The sequence below is a fragment of the Hippoglossus stenolepis genome, chromosome 14, assembly GCF_022539355.2.
Source record: "Hippoglossus stenolepis isolate QCI-W04-F060 chromosome 14, HSTE1.2, whole genome shotgun sequence".
Lineage (NCBI taxonomy): Eukaryota > Metazoa > Chordata > Actinopteri > Pleuronectiformes > Pleuronectidae > Hippoglossus > Hippoglossus stenolepis.
The window spans coordinates 10,289,319-10,311,260 of NC_061496.1; the positions used below are offsets into that span (position 1 = coordinate 10,289,319).

At 39.7% G+C, this 21,942-nt stretch overlaps 1 protein-coding gene across 2 annotated transcripts in view; it reads left to right on the forward strand.

The window, feature by feature from the left end:
• The window catches only part of LOC118121077 (adhesion G-protein coupled receptor D2), an 85,248-nt gene that overhangs the window by 6,409 nt on the left and 56,897 nt on the right, over positions 1 to 21,942 (forward strand). For both annotated transcript variants that reach the window (XM_035176725.2, XM_035176726.2), the window contains exons 6-20: positions 112 to 300; positions 516 to 589; positions 867 to 1,166; positions 1,488 to 1,599; positions 1,961 to 2,107; positions 2,289 to 2,391; positions 2,850 to 2,961; positions 3,418 to 3,473; positions 3,758 to 3,884; positions 4,504 to 4,607; positions 6,231 to 6,333; positions 7,850 to 8,003; positions 8,387 to 8,520; positions 8,981 to 9,096; positions 10,726 to 10,846. In XM_035176725.2, the coding sequence (XP_035032616.1) occupies positions 112 to 300; positions 516 to 589; positions 867 to 1,166; positions 1,488 to 1,599; positions 1,961 to 2,107; positions 2,289 to 2,391; positions 2,850 to 2,961; positions 3,418 to 3,473; positions 3,758 to 3,884; positions 4,504 to 4,607; positions 6,231 to 6,333; positions 7,850 to 8,003; positions 8,387 to 8,520; positions 8,981 to 9,096; positions 10,726 to 10,846 (1,952 nt within the window). The remainder of the gene's footprint in view (positions 1 to 111; positions 301 to 515; positions 590 to 866; positions 1,167 to 1,487; positions 1,600 to 1,960; positions 2,108 to 2,288; positions 2,392 to 2,849; positions 2,962 to 3,417; positions 3,474 to 3,757; positions 3,885 to 4,503; positions 4,608 to 6,230; positions 6,334 to 7,849; positions 8,004 to 8,386; positions 8,521 to 8,980; positions 9,097 to 10,725; positions 10,847 to 21,942) is intronic.

Sequence of the window (21,942 nt, forward strand, 5' to 3'; positions counted from 1 at the left end):
TGGAATTATCTACACCACTGTGACTGGACATGACCGTTAAGCCTTATGTTTGCATCTTTGAGCATCTTGGAATTTAACATTAAGAATAACCTTCACTATTTCCTTCCCCAGGTAACTTCACTGTGTTATCCAATCCGCTCTTGGAGGATGGAAATTCTATAGAGAATCAAACATTCTCCTTTGAGTTGTTCCACAGTTCCCAGTCTGATGTGGACTGTCGCTTCTTTGACCCTGTGGTGGGGGACTGGAGCTTGGCCAAGTGTGACTCATTCAGAGGGGCTGTCTGCCAGTTTAAGAAAGGTAACACTGTAAATTACATCAATACATTTTTGTAAATTATTTATCCTTAACATAATATGGTGATTTGTAATTTGTAAATTGTCACATTTACATAATTTGTAATTGTTGTCGACATTTTCAATATAAAAAAGAATATCTGATAATCTCTAAGGCTGTTGTGTGTCATCTTGCTGTAATTGTTTGCATTGTGTTGCATTATATTTGTCTCTATGCAGAAGTGCTGGAGGTTTTCAGTTTACCGAAGACACCATTCTTCAGCAGACTGGGCAAGAATCCTCTGACTAAACGCGTGAGTTGAACAGTTTTCTGTCTGGAACACATCATCACTCGACTGGTGCAGTCAGAATTTGTGTGGTTTTGCTGCAGGGGCATCTCAACTACTGAGAGTAGCACAGTGCACACTGACAAAGGCTAAAAGGATTTCTTAGCTTTGCAGCAACACAAAAAACCCAAACATGGATTTGATTCTGAGATGTGTAGACAGATAATTGGCAATATGACGTTGCAACCACATTTTTCACAGACTAATACAGTTTGAAAACATCATTTATTCTTCTTTTTCTCAGGTGATCGAGGAGCTGAGCATCAACACTTCCTGGGCCGGAGATCTGAGCTCGCTGCAGCAGCTGTCGCAGGTTGTCCTGCAAACCGTGGAGGCCGGTGACCCAAACGTCCTCTCCTCCAGTGACGTCCTCTTCCTCTCCCAGATGATTGAGACGGACCTGACTGCAGCAGCTAGTACTCACTCAGCTGGACACGATGCAGCAGAGGTCATGGTCTCCATTACTACTAACTATGTGAAGGCAGCAAGTGTGATGCTGGAGCCCAGCATGGCCACACAGTGGATGGGCCTGACGGAGGATGGGGTGAGGGAGTGACCTGTGTTCATTTGTCTTTGTCCAAAAAAGATTCACTTTGCTGTAATTGATAACAGATTTTTCTGACTCTATTTATACACTCTTATTTTATTCTATGATACCAGCTAATGTGTTTTCTGGGAAATAGTTGGCACTAAACCGGCTGCATGTTTAAATTCCCATTTGCAACTTAAATTCAGCCAAAAAACATAATTTTTAAGGGATGAGGTTAAAATTTCTTAGTCACAATTCTTAAACCAGGAAATTATTCCTTTCTCCTCCATGAATCTCACTCTGATTAATTCGTCTTGGTCTGTATTTCTTGTACAGGTCAGCGTGGGGCCATTTACTATCGTCAAGAGCATTGACCGTCTCACAGAAGCTCTTGCAGACATGTTGTCTGCTGAGAGAAGAGGCTTCACTCTTTCTACCAAGAACATAGGTAAGATAAACATCATGAAAACAACAAGGAAAATATCAATTAGGTTCAAAATACAAGAGGCACAAAAAAAAAATGGAACCTAGGAGTTCACAGTCAAATATTTTGTTTGCAATATTTTCTGACACTATTGAATCTTGATGTGATGTTTCTGGAGATTGCATCAGTGTCTATTGTATATTTGTCTTTAGGCTATTCTGTTGTTTTAAGTATGTTGTACTACTTCATCTCCTAGTGTTTACAGTGGTTACAGAATCCAGGGAGTAATCTAAATACACTGATGTATTATATTATATGATTATATATTAATCTATCTCAATTGTTGTGGTCGTGTACTGTTGTCCTCTGCTGTCTTTGCTGCCAGATGTGTTCATGAAATGGCAAAAGTTATCTGAAGATCACGGTCGTCAAGTCTTCAAACCATCCGTGGTCAGCTCCAGCACCACAAGCAGCAGTGGTCAGGATGAGCTGATAATCCCTGACACTGAGCTCCAGAGGATACACACCCTTGGTAGGAAACACACACACACACACAACAACAAACACATTCACTCACTTACATGAAAAACAGAATACACATAACATTTGTATTGCATGACTTATATTGAGTGCAAATGTGTGACGCAGCTGAAGTGATGCTCACTAAGGATAAAAAATAAATCTGTTGTGCTTCTCCTTCTTTCTCTAACTAGGAAATGAGGAAGTGGTGTTTATTCATACCCACTACAGCCATCTGAGTGAGATTGAGTCTGGAGCACAGGAACCTCCAGTGAGTCACCAAGAGAAAACTGAAAGGTCGGTTGTGTTTGTCTGTCGCCTTATTTTATGTTCTACTTAAATGTTTCCTGCCTGTTACGAAAAAGAGTCAACACATAGAATCTTACTTAACAAACAAACGTCAGTGGCAACACAACATTGCCTTGATTTAATTTTTTGTTTTTTGTTTAATTCTATATTTAGTGGAGAAAAAAATCCCAAATGTTTAAATTTAAGTGAAAAATTGTAAAATTACATCTATGTTTTTTTCCTCTTTCATTTGAGAAAATGACAAGATTGCACTTAATGTAAATTGGAGCAGAATCATGACAAATCCCCAATGTTTTGAACAACGATGTGCTGACACTTTTGATCCTTCATTCATTCTTCATTTTGAAAGAGTAACGATTAATTGGACACCTGACAATGGTTTGTTTTGTTTAATTCATAATAACCTTTATGTTTTAGGGCATGTAAATGAAATCCGTTATTTTCAGAATGCCCTCAGGTCACCTGGCTTCTGCTGTCATATCAGCTTCCATCCGTGATCCCTCCACGGCCCAAACCATCCCTGTGGCTGTCCAGTACACCCTCTCTTCATCGCATGTGGTACGGTATAAATATTTGAACATCTTGACTGATTTGACAAGGTTGGATCAAATCCAGTCTCATCTGGGCAGCGCGCGTTGGCAGCCGAGTGATAAAAATCAATGTTTGAGGTTTAAAGGTCCTAATTTGAGACTGCAACTTTTGAAAATGGTTGAGATAGACATTGTTGTTTTGAAAATTCCACAAGTGAAACAAGTGAAATTCCTTCTGATCGTAGACATTCATTTAAAAGTTAGCTCTTGTATGTGGAAAGCAGTTGAGTCAGAGTTGATTTGTTGCCCTTTGTTAAACTCACCAAATAAAGCCTGTCACCGCAAAGGAATTTTCCTCTCCCAGCCAAAAACATGTGGCTTTTATCCATGTCGCTGTTGGCTGGTGTGACTCCAGTGCCATATATTAAGAGAGAGAGACCGAAAGAGAAGGAAAACAAGTGTAAACACATGTTTCTGTTTCTAGGTGGAGTATTCACAGAGAGTATCTCCTGTTTGTGCCTTTTGGAATTTCAGCCTGATGTAAGTTTGACCAACAGCATAAACAAAGTCACATAACCAGACCTGACAAATTAATATGTTATTGCAATAGAGATGTGGTCTGTCGGGGAAAGTTGGTTCTTAAAATGTGTTTAAATGTGTCTGTAATCTGAAATACAACAATTAAATATAATAGATACACACATGATGTACCCTAAGATAGATATTGAGCCCTTCTTTATCTTTAAACTTAAATGTCTCTGCTCTATGAAATGAATTGATGACTTTGTCTGTGTGTCTGTGCTTGTGTGTATTGTGCTGTACAGGCACACTCACACCACTAGCTGGTCCAGTGTTGGCTGCAGGGTGACCTATGCCGGCTCCGGTGTCACTTCCTGTCTATGTAACCACACCACCAATTTTGCAGTGTTGATGAATTACCTGGAGTCGAAGGTAACTCATGAGATGATTTATGATGTGGTGGTTTAAATCACACACACACTGACGTAGAGGTTGCTTGAGGGGAAAATGTAAACTATGATTGAAAGTCAAACCTCAAATTTACATTGTGATAAAAATAATGAGAACTTAATTATTATCAGTATTAGTATATTACTGGTCACATGAGGTAGTTGTATTTGTTGTATGCAGTAGTGTCCTTAGAATCTGGAAGCAATGACGATGATTTACTTCCAAATAAATTTTGCTGATGTGAAATCTTAATCCAAGTTGAAAACTTTAACCCCTAAAATTGTGGATGTGGTTCGCAGTACACTATATTATCCAGCAGGTGGCAGTCCTAGTGTGCCTATGTTGTTGAATAACGCATTGGAACTGTTCTTTCTATCCAAAGTACATAATGATGGTAAAATAAGGAACATAACAAAACCATCAGCAGAACTTTACATGTTTGGCTTTTAGTGTCTTTGAGAAAGCGTCATTTGGATCAAACCTGTGATTTTTTTCAGTTATGGTGCGGCTGCTTATTTAACCACTTGTCCACTCTTCTTTTTTTCTTCTACTGTTTTTCTCTCACTCTCTCACACAACTACCGTCCCCCGTCTAATCCCAGTGGAGTCCTGAGGAAGAGCTTATTTTAACCAAGCTGACATTCATCGGCTCTGGTGCGTCCCTGTGTGCGCTCGTGGTGACCTTGATGCTGTTCACTGTGCTGGAGTGAGTAGCTGATCTTCCCGTCCCATTTACCTGCGATGCTAAAATAGATGCCTGGTTTCTGAGACACTACACACACAACACGACCTTAGCCCCTTTTATTCTGTTACTACGTTCTGTTAGCGACACAAAGGTTTTATATTAACAGGCACTTGTGTCTAATTGAAATTGCTGCAGCACAACATCAGCGGTAATACCGTAACAAAAATGATTACACCATATATTTTATTTGATAATGGTGTATTCGCCTTGTGCGCTGTAGCAGTAAGTAAAGAGGTTGTGGCTGCGGTTTTGTCAACACTCCTTTTCAATGAGGCTCAAGTATGAATCGGCGATACAACTTTTTGGCTCAGTAGCTGCTCGTGATCTGTTCCTCAGGCTCGTATGAGTATTGACCAGCGCTAATGCAGTAATTACTGCTGTCTACATGTGAGTCCACTCTGAAGGTTTATGGCGGCATTCTGCAGCTGTTAATTAACATTAGGGTCACTGAGGGATCACAGTCAGCTGGAGAGGAGCTGCCCTCGCGATTTATGACTGTCCTGAAATCAGAGAGCGCAGCCATGCATTACACACACACACACACACACACACACACACACACACACACACACACACACACACACACACACTGTGGTATGGTGATGTACATGCATCTGTGTGCCTTCATACACACAGCACACCCACACAGCACGAAGCGGAGCATACGTGTCCACAGATGCATGATCACAGGTGAAATGATGGTGGTCGCAAGCAACGATGCAGATATGAAATGAGTGTAAATAGGCTGAGGCCATCAGGAGGTAATGAAAAGCTCTTCAGTTGATTTACCTCTTTAAACCGGTTTAACATGTGTCATTTATGCCGTGTGAACACGCTGAAATGGAAACATTCAACATATTGATGCCATCTAAATACCGTCTAAATACAGTATGTGTTTGTTTCTAGAGATGGTGTAATGTTTAAGAATGGTATGTGTGTCATATACATACTGGTCTCCATCACAGTATTGAATTCTGAATGTAAATATACAAGAAAACCCACTGGACTAAGGCGCCTGGAGAGCGCATACATCCACCAACACCCTATATCGCAATGGTAAAGAAAGTGGGAATATTATCCTGGATCCACCCGTTTTTCTAAATCCGCTCCAGACTGTAATATGTTCCTCTTGAGGTAATGCCCCACCCATTCACAAAATGTCATGGAAATCAGTTCAGTAGTTTTTGCATTCCTGCTGACAGATAAACAAACAGATGGAAATATTACTTCCTGGGTGGAGATGACAAACTTAAACAGTTAATGAAAATTGCAAATTTAAGCATTAAACATCTTTAGACCAACAACAGAAATAGATTTAAATAAAGAAACCATAAACAGATTCAAAGCTAATCAGAGTCAGGTCATTTTAAAGCCTTGGATATTAGTGAAACTGTGGCTGAGTCAGTGCTGAGTAAAATGTCTCAATCTGCTCAAGGCTTAGCTGTGAATAAATACAGCTCAGATAATCTTAGTATAAAATGTCCATTGGCAGAGAGTTGTGCCCATACTGTGAAGATTCCACTATCCTTTAAATAGTAATAGTAGTTTAATAATAACATTAACCTTCTCTCTTTCTTTCCACAGTATCCCCAAATCTGATAGGACGTCCATTCATAAGAACCTGTTCATTGCTCTGATCTGTGCCCAGGTGATTCTGCTGTGCAGCAGCTCAGCCATTCACAACAAGGTACATCTGCTTTAATCTAACAATGCATAGGATTTAAAGCTGGTTCTCCAAAGGTTGAGCTGTGGATAAATGAAGGCGACTAATTTCATGACGGATTCGATCAAACCTTGAAAGAAGATTCAACTAGATATTGAAAATGAGAGCAGCTCTACAAAAATATTAATATTGTTTAAGTGCAGGGTAATACATTTTTGAGTAAAGGTTAAAACATTGTCGTACTAGAAATGTATATTCAACATTAGAAAGACTTTCACAATAAAAGAACTTCAAAAAGATTTTTAAAAAGCTTATATATATTAAAAACACTCTATCTTCACTTTCCATGACATTTAAAGTACAATCTTTACATAGCCACTGTAGATGATGACATTTAAAGATTTGTTTACCTCCATGTGTTGTCTAACTCCTATAATTAACACACATCACTGTCTTATTTATAGCAGCCTTAATGAGATTTGAAATCGGACTCCACTCTGTGGTTCGTAGGAAAACAAATGCTTTGTGACATAGGTGACCACTACTGTCGCATCCATCAGGCAAAGCTCAGTCTGTGGTCACTCAATGACCTGTAGTTGGTTTGACCCCTGGTCCTTTGACCCCAGGTCACGTCAGGGTGGACTTTACCCCTGCAGGCAGATGGCTGCTTGTGGGAAATTTATCAAATGTGTGTGTAAATAGAACCTGACAATCAAGGAGGTCATTTTTCAGTTTTTAACAAGGTTTTGCTCAATCCAGCTAATGATGATATCAGACAAGAATAAACACAACACATTTTAAAATTACCTCATGGTTTATATTATTGATAGGTTTCGCAAACATAGAGCAAATTTACCCAAATCATACATCAACATTAAGTAATTTATGACTTAAGGGGTGTAAATGTGATATCAGTGGCCACTGGCTCCTCGTTCATCAGTCATGATAATGAGCTGTTCTTAAACAACACACGGCTAACCTCTGACATTTAGTTTTTGTGTGTGTTCCACAAGTGTGAAATGGAATGTGTCACATCCACTCATAAACGCTTCACGTTGATTATTTTAGCATCAGACAACTAATGTGTGAGCTGACTCTTGTCTGGATGTGAAGCACATACCTGTATCTCTGAAATCCTAAATGTAAAGAGTTTATTTTTTCAAACTGAAAAAGATGTTTGAGCAGATGAATACTTGACATGTGTATAGATGATACAGTTTGTCAGTTCAGTTTCCTCTGGGTTACCACAACGCTCATTGTGTGCGTGTAAATTTGCATTGCTTTTTTTGGAGGCAGAGGATTTTCCACACAAAATTGCCCCTTGCAAATTGTGTAAATGCAGAGCAGTGTGGGATAAACCATTCCTCCCTCGAAAACATAACCCAACAGCAGACAGGCACACTTCTCTGATTATGTTTACAACTGCTTGCTTGGTATGTGGGTTAGTTGTGCAGCCATCAAAGCTTTTTCTACTTTCTGCTCTTATGTCGTGTCAACCTAACGTGTATCCGTCTCTATCTGCACGCCTGTGTGTTTGTAGGTGGCGTGTACACTCGTGGCGGCGCTGCTTCATCTCTTCTTCATGGCGGCATTTAGCTGGATGCTGGTGGAGGGTCTGCTGCTCTGGAGCAAGGTGGTGGCGGTCAACCTGAGCGAGGATCGACACATGAAATATTACTATCTCATCGGCTGGGGTAAAATGGCTCGACACAAGCCAAGACTTTCTTTTCACAGATTTACAGTGAATATTAAGGATTGTTATTAACACCTAATGGTAAAGTAAGTCTTAAAATCACAGATGTAAACCCACAAAGAACCCAGTTAAATCTGATAATGTAATCTGTATGTGCTATAGTTTTAGGAAGTATACACATCTGAAAGTAAAATTAAGGTTTACTTACGTTTTGTTTCGTTTACAACTCAGTGGTGTTTCACCATAAAGCCCCATTTCCCATCCCTTCTACCTTTTGCTGATTTTCATTCCTCTTCCTAATTATCTATTCCTTAACTCTCCTCCTCCTTTTTTTATTTTTCCATCTCTCTCTCTCTCCCTCCCTCCCTCGCTCCCTCCCTCCAGGTCTACCGGTGCTGATAGTCACCATCACGCTGGCATCGGCCTCGGGCAAATACTCTGCCGACGGCTACTGTTGGCTCAGTGTCCAGAACGGGGTTATCTGGGGTTTTGCTGGCCCAGTCATCTTCATCATCATGGTTTGCAAATTATATCGTAATCCTATTGTGTAGCCTGTCTAGACTGAAATTGTTAGAATATGCATTTTGTCATTGTGTAGTGGTAACACCATATGAAGTGCTCGACCACACGTCTGACTCTGGAATCTAATTCTACAGTAACAGTGTGATGTTTTACATTAATATTGCATGAATTTTTCTACGAACATCAGTCATTTTGGACAGTTCTCTTATCTTTCCTCTCCTTCAAACAGATATGTCAACCTATAGATCTCCATCATGTCTTTCTCTTTTTCTCTCCTGCATTTGATTCAATTTATTTCTATTGCACCAAATCACAACAAACATCATCTCAAGTCACTTTGGGGAGTGAGGTCGAGATCTTTCAATATTATCGAGAGGAACCCAACAGTTCCAACAACGAGGAAACAAAAAACTCCTTCCTCTGTTTTATATTTATAGTTTCTCTGTTAATTTCCAGGTAAATATCATGATACTGTCGAGGGTGGTCATCATCACAATCTCCACAGCCAAGAGAAGGTCCATCATGTTGGCAATGGGCACCAGTCCTGCGGAACAAGCCTACGAGCAGATCAGGTACTGACCACAAGGAGGTGCCATTTGTCCTCTGTTTTTTTCTTAAAGATAATTCACCCGGGCCTCAGGCCTTGGAGCCGACAAGCTGTAGTCACTGGGCGTCAAATAAAAAGCAGCTGCAAGATTTTATATTGGATTTGTCATTTTAAAAGAGCGAGCCTCATTTATCAAACAAGAGAGGAATACATTTTGAATGGGCTGCATTAGTGCTGCACGTGTAAAAGGCTGCAAGCTTCAACAACTTGTAATTTTTAACAAATCTGACAATGTAGTTCTTTAATATCTGTGATATTATTTTAATACAAGTTTTTTGGTATGAAGCCAGTTTTGGCTTTTTTTTATTTTGAACCTCCTATTGACCTGTCATTTTGATTTAGAGCTCATGTATTGACGTGTGTATTATTCCTGAAACATCGCATAAACAGCAGTTTTACTGTCCTTCAAGAAAATTATATTGATTGAACTCTTGAGAACTCAAATGTTGATATTCCAAAATGGCCTCTAAAATATTTGGTTGCGAAAAGTTCTTTGAAATGATGGGATGTGAGAATATAAACATTTTGCTTTTTCTATATTTTTTTAAATCGTCTTAAATGTATTGCTGTCTATAGGATTAAATGATATTGGGAAAGGTTTTTTTGAGTTCTTAGAATACTGCATGAAATACAATTAATAAAATTAAGGTTTAATCAGTATAACTCTCTATACTCCATATAAATACACACAATACGCTTGTTTATTTGCTGTTTGATCGATTCATAATGATTGTAACTGGTCACTAGACCTCATGAAAAAGTTTTAGCTCGACTAAAGTCCTAACTAGTTGTGTTGTTTGACTGCTTCACTGCAGAAACAGTATCTTGTTGAGCCCTATCACAGTCATTGTCCTGTGCTTTCTGTTTTATCAATGGTTTTACTTTATCGGAGTGGGCGCTCCAGTCCAATCACCACAACATCCTTGTTTATGATCCTATCAGTGAAACTCATGTTAAAGTGTACATGTTGCTCTCACCATGTCGGCCCACCGCGGCTCACAGAAGGTGCTCTATGCAGGTTTTCAAAGCAGGCCTTGAACCACTTGGCACCCCTGGGTGGCAGCCGTCTCGGAAATTCAAACACATTCCTCCGCTGAATAAACTAGGGCTCGCCGCCCGCCATGTCACACACACGCGAACACACACACACACAGCTGGTGCGGTTTGGCGGTCACCTGAGTGAGAAGCTAATTCCACTCTAAACAGAATTAAGGTGGATTTAAGGTGGGAAGTTGTCACCCAGTGAGCCTTTCCAGCTGCACAGTGTTGTATATGGAACAAGCCGTTTGCCAAAGCCGCTCAGGTTTGTCCAAAATTAACTGAAAAGTTGAGAAACCCAGAATTGAGCTGAGGGCGATTGGGGAGGAAGGAGAATTATTAGGGAATGCTTAGATTGATTTTATCTGGTGTTAAATAAGTTCTGCTCGGTCAGCCAGTCCAGTCTGTGTGTGTGTGTGTGTGTGTGTCTGTGTAGGTTTTAAAACATTCATATTTGCATGCTTACATTTATTTATTTTTGTGCTGTAACTTGTTTCTGTGTGTGTGTTTGTGTTTCTCTCTCTCTTTGTGTGTGCGTGTGTGTTCGGGAGCACAGGGCTGCAGTGAAAGCAGTGCTGGTGTTACTTCCCATCCTTGGATTAACATGGCTATGCGGCGTCTTGGTGCCTTTCTCCATTGTCATGGCCTACATCTTCATCCTCCTCAACTCCCTACAGGTACACACACACACACACACACACACACACATAGTTATATGCACATATTTGAAGTTGTCATAACTAATCAATTTAAAGGCCAACACCAGGGAAAGGTGACAAACAGGAATAAAAACTTATTATTTATTAATTTATATCTACATAATTGATTTATTAAATTATATCGTCAGTGACTAATGCTGCAACAATATTAACAAAAACAAAACTTCCTAAACATTCTTAAGCTGCCTCTATCTGTTGTAATAAAGTAGAAACTAAATAATGCGCCGCCAAAACTTATGAAAGAATTCAGAAATAGACTTTAAACTGTTTTCTTTGTCCTAAATGAAAAACAGAAAGGTTTTTTGTTATACATTGTAATTCTGCCCTTCTGTGGTGGTGAGGCTATACAGACTGTCAAGGTTTTTATTTGTCAGTGACAAGGCTGATGCAGATCGGAGAAAAAGAGCCTCGGTGTAGCTTCTGTTAAGCAGGTACTTCATTTTAATGACGGAATTCAATTTGTATTGTTTGTTCGACGTATTCGGCTTCATGTATTCAGAGGCCAGTGTTATTGTTATTGTTTGTGGTTAATCAGGGTTGGTTTTATGCTTTTAGTGCTGAAATCCAGCAGGTTGTTTTGTCACATTCTGAGAAATTAACACGCTGTATTAACTGTACACTGAATTTTGCCATGGCTATTATATCCATGGCTCTCGCAGCTCTGTCTAAAATTGGCCACAACTTTGAGAAATGCCGGTTTTCACATGAAAAAAAATACCTATGCAGCCTCATTTCCCCACTGCACTGCGGAGATGAGGCAGAGAGCAAGGATGGAAACGTGCAATTCTCCGTCTGCAGCGGGCGGCCCCAAATTACCCAGCTTCCCCAGCATGTCTAGAACCACCGTTGCGATTTGTAATTGTCTTTTAATCAGCGGTATCTTTAATTGAGCTGTATATTTAACAAGAAAATCAATAGAGGTTTTAGCTGCAGTCTGATCATTAAGCAAGGCCCCTCGGTTGCCATAAATAGTTTCTGTTTCCCTCTCATATCTAATTATATTTTTTTTACGTGTCAACAGTAATTAATGCTCTGGGCTCTCGGCCTGCTCTTCTCTGTTCTTCTGTCTTTCTGTTATACTCTCTCGGTACAAAACACCAGACCATAGATTCATTATCTGACTTTATTTTGTCAGTCACATCCCTCGTCTCGTTCCTTTTAAAATATACTCCGCCAGTCTTTTTATGATAAATGTTTGGATATTTGTGTTTTTTATTTTTAAACAGTGATTCAAACTATTTAAATATCCACAGCCATAGCCTCTGAAGGTCATATCCAAATAAGTAAATTAAAAGTTAGATTACATTTTTTTAGTTTTGCTCTTGTCACATTTGGGGGTCATTTACCAGTGGTGCCACTGGTGCTAAAATTAGTTATAGCTTGATGCATAAATTAACAATGTAACAATTTCCCAATTATCATGAGAGAAAACTTTGACTCAGTTTATTAAATGTATTAATATCTTTTCAGTTGCTCTTAATTCTGCCGCACATCCGAAAATAAAATGCATTATATAAAAAGAAGAAAATTCCAACACATCCTATCCATCGTAGAACTGGTCCTCAAACTTATATATTCAGCCCAATCACAACGATAATTTTTTTAAATAAATTGGCTCCTCCACTGTGTTTGCATGCAACTGTCATGTATTGGCACCACTGATTGGATTCTTCAGCCACACAAGCTGCACAGGACAAAAAGTTTCAACAAATTGCCCAAATAGGCCAAATAAAGTAACCTAGATAATTGAACATGTATTTTGTGCTTTGTGTGTGTGTGTGTGTGTGTGTACACGTGTCTGTTTGAGAGTGTTGATGAGGGTTTCTGGGAAGCCGGAGGAGCCCTCTGGTAATAACCAGCTGCTCTGGCATAATAGAGCTGCATAGAGCGTCTTTGAAAAGCCTCCACAGTTCAGGACACAACAGGAACCCTACCAGGTTTCAAGCTGCTTCAATGACACACTCTGTTGACCCCACTGCTCTCTGGTCCGCATGGGGTGTAGTGACACTTAAAGGGGTACTCCTCGAGAACTTTGATATGTTTGCTTATTGTTGTGCTGTCTCTGCTCACTTAGTCAAATGCACTTCGATGTAATGTCTTGACAACTCGGGGGGAAGAATCTTTAAATTTGTTACCAATTCATTCTTTTGGTGGCACGATGAGTTGTGACTTTTCCCCCATGTATTAAAATACCTCACAGTATAAAGTCATACATGAAACCCACAGGGTGAATTTTACTGCGTTCCCTCCAGCCTCAGTGGTGGTTAGTGCAAATTGCAAATGTTAGCAACATGCTAAACTAAGATGGTGAATGTTATATGTATTAAACACCCACATGCTGGCAGTATCTTGAGCATGTTAGCATGCTGAGCAATTGAGCATTTAGCTCAAAGATGGCTGGTCTTACATATAGCTTCAAGACGTCTTGCCTCCTTCGGTGCCATTGATCCCTTTGGGAGTGAGAGCACAGTTTAACATAGTCCCACCTTAATGACCACTCGTAAAGATGATGAAATGTGTAAAACTTAAAACAATAATGCATGCAAAACCCAAGCTGCTTGGCAGGAGATAAAAATACAAAAATAAATCAATAAAAATGCTCAAGTTTTTTTTAAGAAATCGTTTTTTATTTGCAGCCGTTGTATTTTCAATGGGGCCAGCCATAGCAACATAAAGCTTAAGCGGCAAGCTTTTACTGTTAAATCAATAAAACAGATAATGTTGACAAACCTTTTTCACTGCGCTCCCTGATGCCCTCTCCGCTCCTACTCTTCCTCCTCCATCCCAACAACACTGGCTCAAGTGTCTCTACTGTCGCTGACATTTCCCTCAACAGGGGCCTGAGGAGGCCATTATGAGCATTATGCAGACATGGCACTAATGCAAACCTGCAGTACTCACTGCAGTAACCAGGGCTTTGGATTTTTACTGGTGTTTTTGTTTAATGACGGATTGAAAGCAGCATCTTTGACATCTGTATCTATCACACTTTGCTGATATGTAGACGACAACAGAGCCTGTTTCCTTGTTTCTCGACTTGTCTGTTGTGATGTTGATGTTTTAAGATTTTCACGAAACTAATTTTTGATCGGTGCAGTGACATTAACAAGTCAAACATCCCAAATATTCGTGCATTATTATTTTTGGTGAAAATTACACTTTACATTATATACTTGTGTATGTGTATTTGCAATGGATGAAGTGCACACAGAGTATATTCAGTGGATATGCTGTTCCTCTGAGTTGATTCTAACTTCCTACTCTAACTCTCACTTTTTATGAACATCTTCCCCATAAATACCGGCATGCCTCATCTGCTTCCTTATCAAGGTAGATAAATAGCATAGGGTGCCGTGTTTGTGTGTGTGTGTGTTTGTGTGTGCGTGGGTGTTTGAGAGAGGAATGGGGGATTCGAGGGGGGGGGCTCTTTGGGGATAGCCTATAAATCGCTCCACTCTCCGTCATCCAATCTCTAGGCAATGTCATTCAAAACCCGCACGCTATCCATTACCTGGGTATAATAGGCTCCTGGCCATGCAGTGTCCATCTTATTATTAGCCCATAACTTTAAACTATCAATAACTTAGAGCTGCACAGGCAGACAGAGTGGGGGAGGCGAGCGGAGGAGAGGGAGAAAACATTGTAGAGAGGTGAAGGAAGTTAGGGAGTCGGAGGGAAAATGTTAGGGTAACGATCGTCCTCCGCAAGTTCTTGAGAGCAGCAGGAAGTCTCTGGTAACTTTGCGGGGGGAATTTATTTGTCAGGAATGTTTCCTTTTATTTCTGTGTTATGTCGGTTTGCTGCCTGTGGAGGGCAACCCTGTGCTTTTGTCATCCCACGGTGGAAATATAGAGAAATCAATGAGAGAATTTATCAGAGCCGTTTCATTCATATTGCATTAAGGTCTTTTATATCACGGGAACTGATGACAACAATGTCTTCACTTTTCTTATGAAATCAACTGAGTGGTAAGTGGTAATGAGATTTTTACGGGCATTCATTGAAGCTTTAGAGGTGAAATTTATCATTTCACTCAGGGTTAAATCCGACTGTAGAAAAAAAGAAATAATGTATAAGTCTATGAAGAATACAGCAATTGTATATTAGTGTAGTAGTTCGTCATTTCAAAAGAAAAGGGTACACGGTGTTGACACTGCGCTCTGATGTCGCCCGTGTGAAGTGGGAGCACATATTTAAAAAGCGCATTTTGAAGTAACGGCTCTCTTTCAGGTTTATACGGGACCTTTTTTAGCAAATTTTTTAAATCTGTGGAGTAATTTAATACTTTGTCTGAACTTCTCACCACTTAAAATTTACACACTGCCTTTCATTTGGTGGAGACAACATGGCATTAGAGTTTGTTGCTCATTGCATCTGCACTTCTCCTTTTCATTCCCCTGAGGTTATCTGTAGTCACAAGTTTGAAAGTGAGATTTCAATTAATGCTCTGATTCACCACACACAGTCATATTAGATGCAGAGTATTAGGAAGAAACATCGACTGGAAAAGTAGTCTTTTCACCTGAGGCATAGTTTTAATGCAGCTTAAGGCTTTAATGGAAATTGCCTCCATTGAAATGAACGCAGCACCTCCTGACGTCCTTAAACACACACAAGCACTATAAGAAACACACGCACGTGGCTAGTGGAGCATGACATCAGAGTGTATCCAAGATATAGATTTGATCAATAGAGTGTTGCTCTGCTTATTGATTTTTGCCATATGGGAGATTTGTTGTGTGAGCAAGCAACGCTTTTACAGCATGTGAAGTGATTGTTTGAGGAGAGGTGCTTTTCTGTTTTGGTCGATCCTGTTGCTCAGTGGCTACAAAACTGTAATTAAATACAATTAGGAACAGGAGTCAATGGGTTTTATTCCCAGATGAGCTCAATGCACAAAACATGGACAAATCACTGCCAAATAGAGGAAAACTCCGATATCCTACAGGGAGCTTATTGGCCTGTGATTACATTTTACATTTCACCACCTCCGATATCCCCGACCACATCTGGAAAAAACTGACTGTTAAATCTGAAATAGAAATCTGTGTCCTTATCAGTTTGACATAAAATTTAACTGACAGATTTTTATCAGGGTAATTATTTATTATTATTGCTAATTCACATAGTGGAGAGTTATTATATTATCATTTTGTGATGTTGTTTTAATGATGATTGATAACAAAATGAGTTGCTGAAGTTTTTCTGTTGTGGTGGAGTTACACTGCTCCAAAGAAATTAAACTTCACTACAACTACTTACTGTCTGTGGATGAATTTGCCCCCAAAATTTGAACAGCTATTTCAAAGGTCATGAAATAGCAATGAAAAATTCAAAATGTTCCAGTGAAGTTTTTGCTGTGTTGGATTTTTTTCTTCTCCTTGTGTTTGGTTCATTATAATAGAAAAACCTAATAACTTATATCAGTTCAATAATGTCAGTGATACAAAATTAGCTATATTCTTATAAAAACATACAGTGCATCTTCAATAAACATCCTGTCAACTATAAGATATTCATATATTTCTTTGGCAGACGTTTCTCAGCCTCTCCCCACACACTGTCCCATGTAGAGTTATTATAGAGTAAAATTATTAGAGGACTCACTATAAAACTAGACGGGTAAAAAAAAAAAACTACAAACAATTCTGAGAGCAAAAGCAGAGAATAAACCAGTGAATGAAAAGGGGTTTTGGCCGATAGTTTGTTTGTGTGTGTGTGTGTGTGTCAATTTTGTAAAGAACATCTTGAGTTTTTAATGTTTTGCCCTCATAAGCATTGTGTGTGGGTTTCTGTGTGTGTGAGAGTGTGTAACCACTTGTCACCACTGCCCTCAACCTCCTACGGACCAAGAAGTTGTTTTAATTTCTTATTTGGCAGAAACATTGAGAACAGCAGAGGTTGGATCCAGTTTCTCTGCCAGGCTTCTCCTGTCCTCTCCTCTGGACCCACACAACTGGTCCATTCAGAGCCTTTTCCCCCTCCTGTTTCCTCTCCATATTTCTTTTCTCCTGCTGCACCAAGTTGTAGCAGAGGCTTACCCAGTTTTTGAAGACTGATGACTGCGGCAGGAGGTGATATTTTGCCAATATTTAAGTTTTTTTTAATGTGACTAATTTAATGGTTGAAAGGGAAAGGATTTCCACACAGTGTAGTTTCTGACTCAGTGAAAAAGCACTGAAACAGCATTTAGACAATCAGCTATATGTACATTCCTATAATAATATTACTATTCAATGTCCAGAGGAATAAGATTAATGCCAGTAAATAAGAGATTAAACAAAAATATAATAAACAACACAATTTCACTATAAGCAGGTTTAAATGTAACTAACCCTAAAATCAAATATATTATTTTTCAATTATTTATACATTTTGAACATTAAATCTTCATATGTCTATAAGAAATACAATTTTGACTAAATCCAGTAGAATAGTTTACACTGGTGGCCTCATCTGTAGTGTTTAGTGTAGTTCCCAGTGTGTCACCACACAAGAGGAAAATTCATTTAAATGCCAAATATCAGCAAACCATATATCGGTGCAGCCTTGGTCGTAGTCCTTGCCGCCTACTCGCACACTGTACATGTGTGCATACACATAAAGGGGCACGTGCAGGAGCAGACGCACGCATACAAACACACACACATGGCAAAGCCTCTATCACCATGGAGGGAAATGTTTTTCATTTTGGATTGAAAAAGCAGGAACCATATCCCCTCGTCGTCCTTATTTCCTCTGTAACATGATCGTGTTTGAGGAATCTTTTTTTATTGAAAGTAAAATCACTTTCTTTATTCTCTCTGTTGTTACTTCACGTTTTTTAAAAAGTGACTGGTACTAATATTACTACTAACTGATTAAAAGGAAATAAAGGAAATTAGAGGAAGGAAAAGAGCTGGAATTGTCAATCCTGGGCAGACAAAATTACACGTAATTAAATGAAATAATAATATATAATATACTCATATTTTACTTATGTAATGGTTTAAAATTTCCAGAATTAAAAACTTTACCACTGAAATAAATTAGGTCATAACTAATCTTTACCACACAGACATTAAATGTTAAAAGTTGCCTTTCTTTACACATTGAACACATTTTGAGATACACAATTTAATGAGATTATTGCAAATCATATTTAAAGAGAACAACAATATTTTCAAATGTTTGTAAAGGAAAAAAAACCCAACAGTGCGAGTGATTAAAACTTTTAAGTTAATGTAATTATAGGTAAAGTCAGAGATTTATTTATAAATCCATATTTTAATTAGTGTCTTAAATAATTATGAGGTGGGTTGGAAAAACAAACAAACAAATGCATGACATGATTCTATGCATTCCCATTGCCTGGGAAAATAAATTTCCCTTTGAAAACAAGTCCACTGTTTGCGTTGCATCCTCAATTACCAGCCGCAGCATTAAAACAATATTCAAACGGGATACCAAGGTCAGCGCTTACTCCCACCACGCTCCTCTCTGAGATGGCACTTCTAATGAGGATGTAGCAAAGCTTTTTAAAGTAGTATATTTATAGTGTGTTTTGTCTCAACTTGTACTTATTTTTTCCCCTTTTCATCTTTTTCTGTATTAGTATTATTTGAACATTTGAGCAGCGTTAACTTTCGCGCTCTGTTGCACATTCCATATAGCTGCATGTATACCTACTTGAAGGCAGGATTTCGTACCGATGGAGGCTTAATTCAAGTTATTAGCATCAAGGTGTGTTCAAGTGAGTCACATATGTTCACCTAAGTACACTTGGAATTAACTGAAAAGGAGTGAGTGGAAGAATCTGTTAAAACAAATAAACAAAATACGAACCGTCTTCTCTTTTACGGTAAATATTAAGTCTGGGAGCGCAGAACGGGACCAGGGGAAGTGAACAAGCAGCGGCGGTAATTCAGATGAGGGAGGACTGAGGGGTTTTTTTTGGGAGGGGGGGTGAAATACTATCGGAGAGATCAGTTTTTTAAAAAGCGAGCCTGGGAAAATAAAGCAGTGAGAATAATAGGCTTCCTGTCAAAAGAGGTGAGAGAATTCCTGTCATTGCTCATGCCGGCACCCCTAAGACCCCTCCTTGTGTTAAACCTGCTGGCATTTATTTGCCTTAGAATTACCTTCCAGCTCAATTTAGTAATAGCCTGTGTCATAAGAAAGCAAACCATTCTTTTTGCTCCAGCCTGACTATACCTGTGTGTGGCTCTTGTGTGTGTGTGTGTGTGTGTGTGTGTGTGTGTGTGTGTGTGTGTGTGTGTGTGTGTGTGTGTGTGTGTGTGTGTGTGTGTGTGTGTGTGTGTGTGTGAAAGGGAGAGAGTGAGGGAGTACTGATTGCCTACTTTTTGCACTTTACTTTTCATTCATGCTTTGATGCATCTGTTGAAATGTGTATGTGGTTTCATGTTTGTGTGTGCGTGTGTGTATGTAAATGCATGTCAGCAGGCGTGTTATCCCATCAGCTGACTCCCAACTTCATGACCTCACTCCTTCACCAACACCCCCACCCACACACACACACACACACACACACACACACACACACACACACACACACACACACACACACACACACACAACCGACAGTGTCAGGAACACGTCCGACACCCAAAATTACCCTTGTCGAAACAATGACCGTTCTATTTATAAGTTCACTGGCTTGCCTTTTGTGTTGGCCTACACTTCTCGTGCACACACACACACACACACACAATCACACACACACTCATGTCATTGATGGCCGGTTTTGACTCAGTGTGTCCTTTGTCCTGCCACGTTGCACCAGATCTGTAGAGTTACTGAGCTTTGATGTATACTTTGCAGGTAATTAGTTCGAACTAGGTCAGCACAGGGCAAGAAAGCACAACCCTGTTGTTCTTTGAGTGGGTGGGTGGCAGGGAGGTGGAAGGACTGGGTTGAGGGTGTCGGGAGGTTAAAAGCCTGTCAAATATCACTTCCAATTAGCAGGCGAGCCATTTTCCTTCTGCCGTGGTAAGGTTAGAGCAAATAAATGCTGCTGTCTCTTTAGATTATTTCAATATTGAAATAGAGATTACTCCTCTTTTAAACTGGCTCATATGTTTCGCATGGGTCAACATAAGACATTAATAAAAGCAACTTAAAATGTATGGGTCAATGGCGCTTAAAATACCACTCAGTTTACTCAGTTTTTATAGATTTTACTGTCAGATCTACTGCGGTTTAAAATGAATTTGATATTAGATGGTGTGTTTAATAGTTTGAGTCCCAACCGTAATTTAAGGTCCTCACCTATAGTGTAGTCACTGTCGTCCCCCCTGAATTATTTGGCAAATGATTGACGTGAGCCTGTACGGTACATCACGACCAAACCCAATAGTGATGTTTTAATTTCTTTTTAAATGAATATATGTTTGAAAATATAATAAAATATAAATTTACCAGCCAATCCAAACACATTTTTTGGCAGTAACTCTATTTAAATATGACAAAGGCCCCTCTATACATTTGATTTACGCTTCTGGCAGTAGAATATAATCAAGACAACTGCCCGTAAACATGTAGAAACCATTAGGAGACCATTTAGCACAATGTGAATCCCATGTAGAGATGATTAATGGACAGTGTGTGGATGTGTCTGGGGAGCAGGGCGGCTACCTGCGCTGTTTTGCTACCATTATAGCATTGTGTGAAAGTAAACAAAACAGTGGCGATGGGAGCTGGAGAACAACAGCTCTGGCAGCAGGACACTGATTGGGATGTTGATGCTGATCGTCCCTGGTGGCCTCTTGCCCTTCCTGCTGCGGCCTCTGGCTTGTCCCCCGACAGATACCTTGGGTCATTTCCTATGCACGTCAACGCACGCAGATATACGCTCTTCCCGCTGAGTGTTTACAGCCACATGCTGATTCCTATTAATCTGCTTCTCATCGGGGCAGGGTGGAGGAGGGGTCCGGGAGGGCTTGCGTTGGACTGGGAGGCCGCTGAAGTCTGGATGAAACATCCACACACACAACCTGAAAGTCCTGTCTTGACAGATTGCACCAGGCCTGCACTCTTTTTTACACTGAGCAGATGTGGTCTCCCACTTGTTTTCCTTAGTAATTATCCCTCATTAAGTGAAAGCATGTGCCAATCAAATAGCTTGGAGAGCAAGAGCAGGGCCTGGGCCAGGGCAGAGAGAGAGAGAGAGAGATAGGGAGAGGGAAGGAGGGAGGGAGAGAGAGAGAGAGAGGGACGGAGGGAGGCAGAGAGACCTCTAGCCTCTTCTCCACAATTTTGAAAGCCCAGTGTCATTTCAGAGTCATTACTAGATTAAAGCCTTTCTGTGGCGCTGAGCGGCAGCAGCTGCAGCGCTGGCATTATTATGGCTCATTTGACTTTCCAGTGGAAACAAATTTGATGATTATCACATTTAACACTTGCCATGTTCAATTAAAGCTTAATGCCGCGCAGACTTTTTAATCTCACGAGGGGATTTTTCTGTCATTCGCTGCCTTTGCCATTAAGGCCTTTTGTCATTTTGGGAAATAATGAACAAGTTCTGATAAAACGAGAAGTGTTTACATAAACATAAATAATCAGAAGACTTGAGATGTTAAATTCTAACCCTAATAATTTCCAAGTGAAAAACAACAGTCAAGTCTTCATCTCCTCACAGCCTGCAGCCACTTTGGGAGAGCTGTTAAAATAATGAGACAGGTTTCACTTATCAGTCTCTATGTCATTTAATAATTGTTGGTTTGCTGGTTTAAACGCCTGGTTATTTATCTCACAAGCTCATAAAAGAGAATTGCACAATGATCGTCACCATTGTAGGAGTCAAGTCTGTAAGGTAAGTGCAAGCCAAAGAAACAGACTCTTTATTTGAAATTGGGAACAGGGATAAAATGCGAGCAGATATAAAAATGCATTGGACATGAAGTTGAAACCGACAACTTTTCAATTTATCCCCCTACTAATTCCCAAGTGGTATCACCGCACTTACAACTTGGCTTTCACCACTTCTGTCCACCGCTAGAAACAACCTTGAAAATCCCAATTTGAACTAGAAACCTCATTCTTAGTCCTGATAAAGA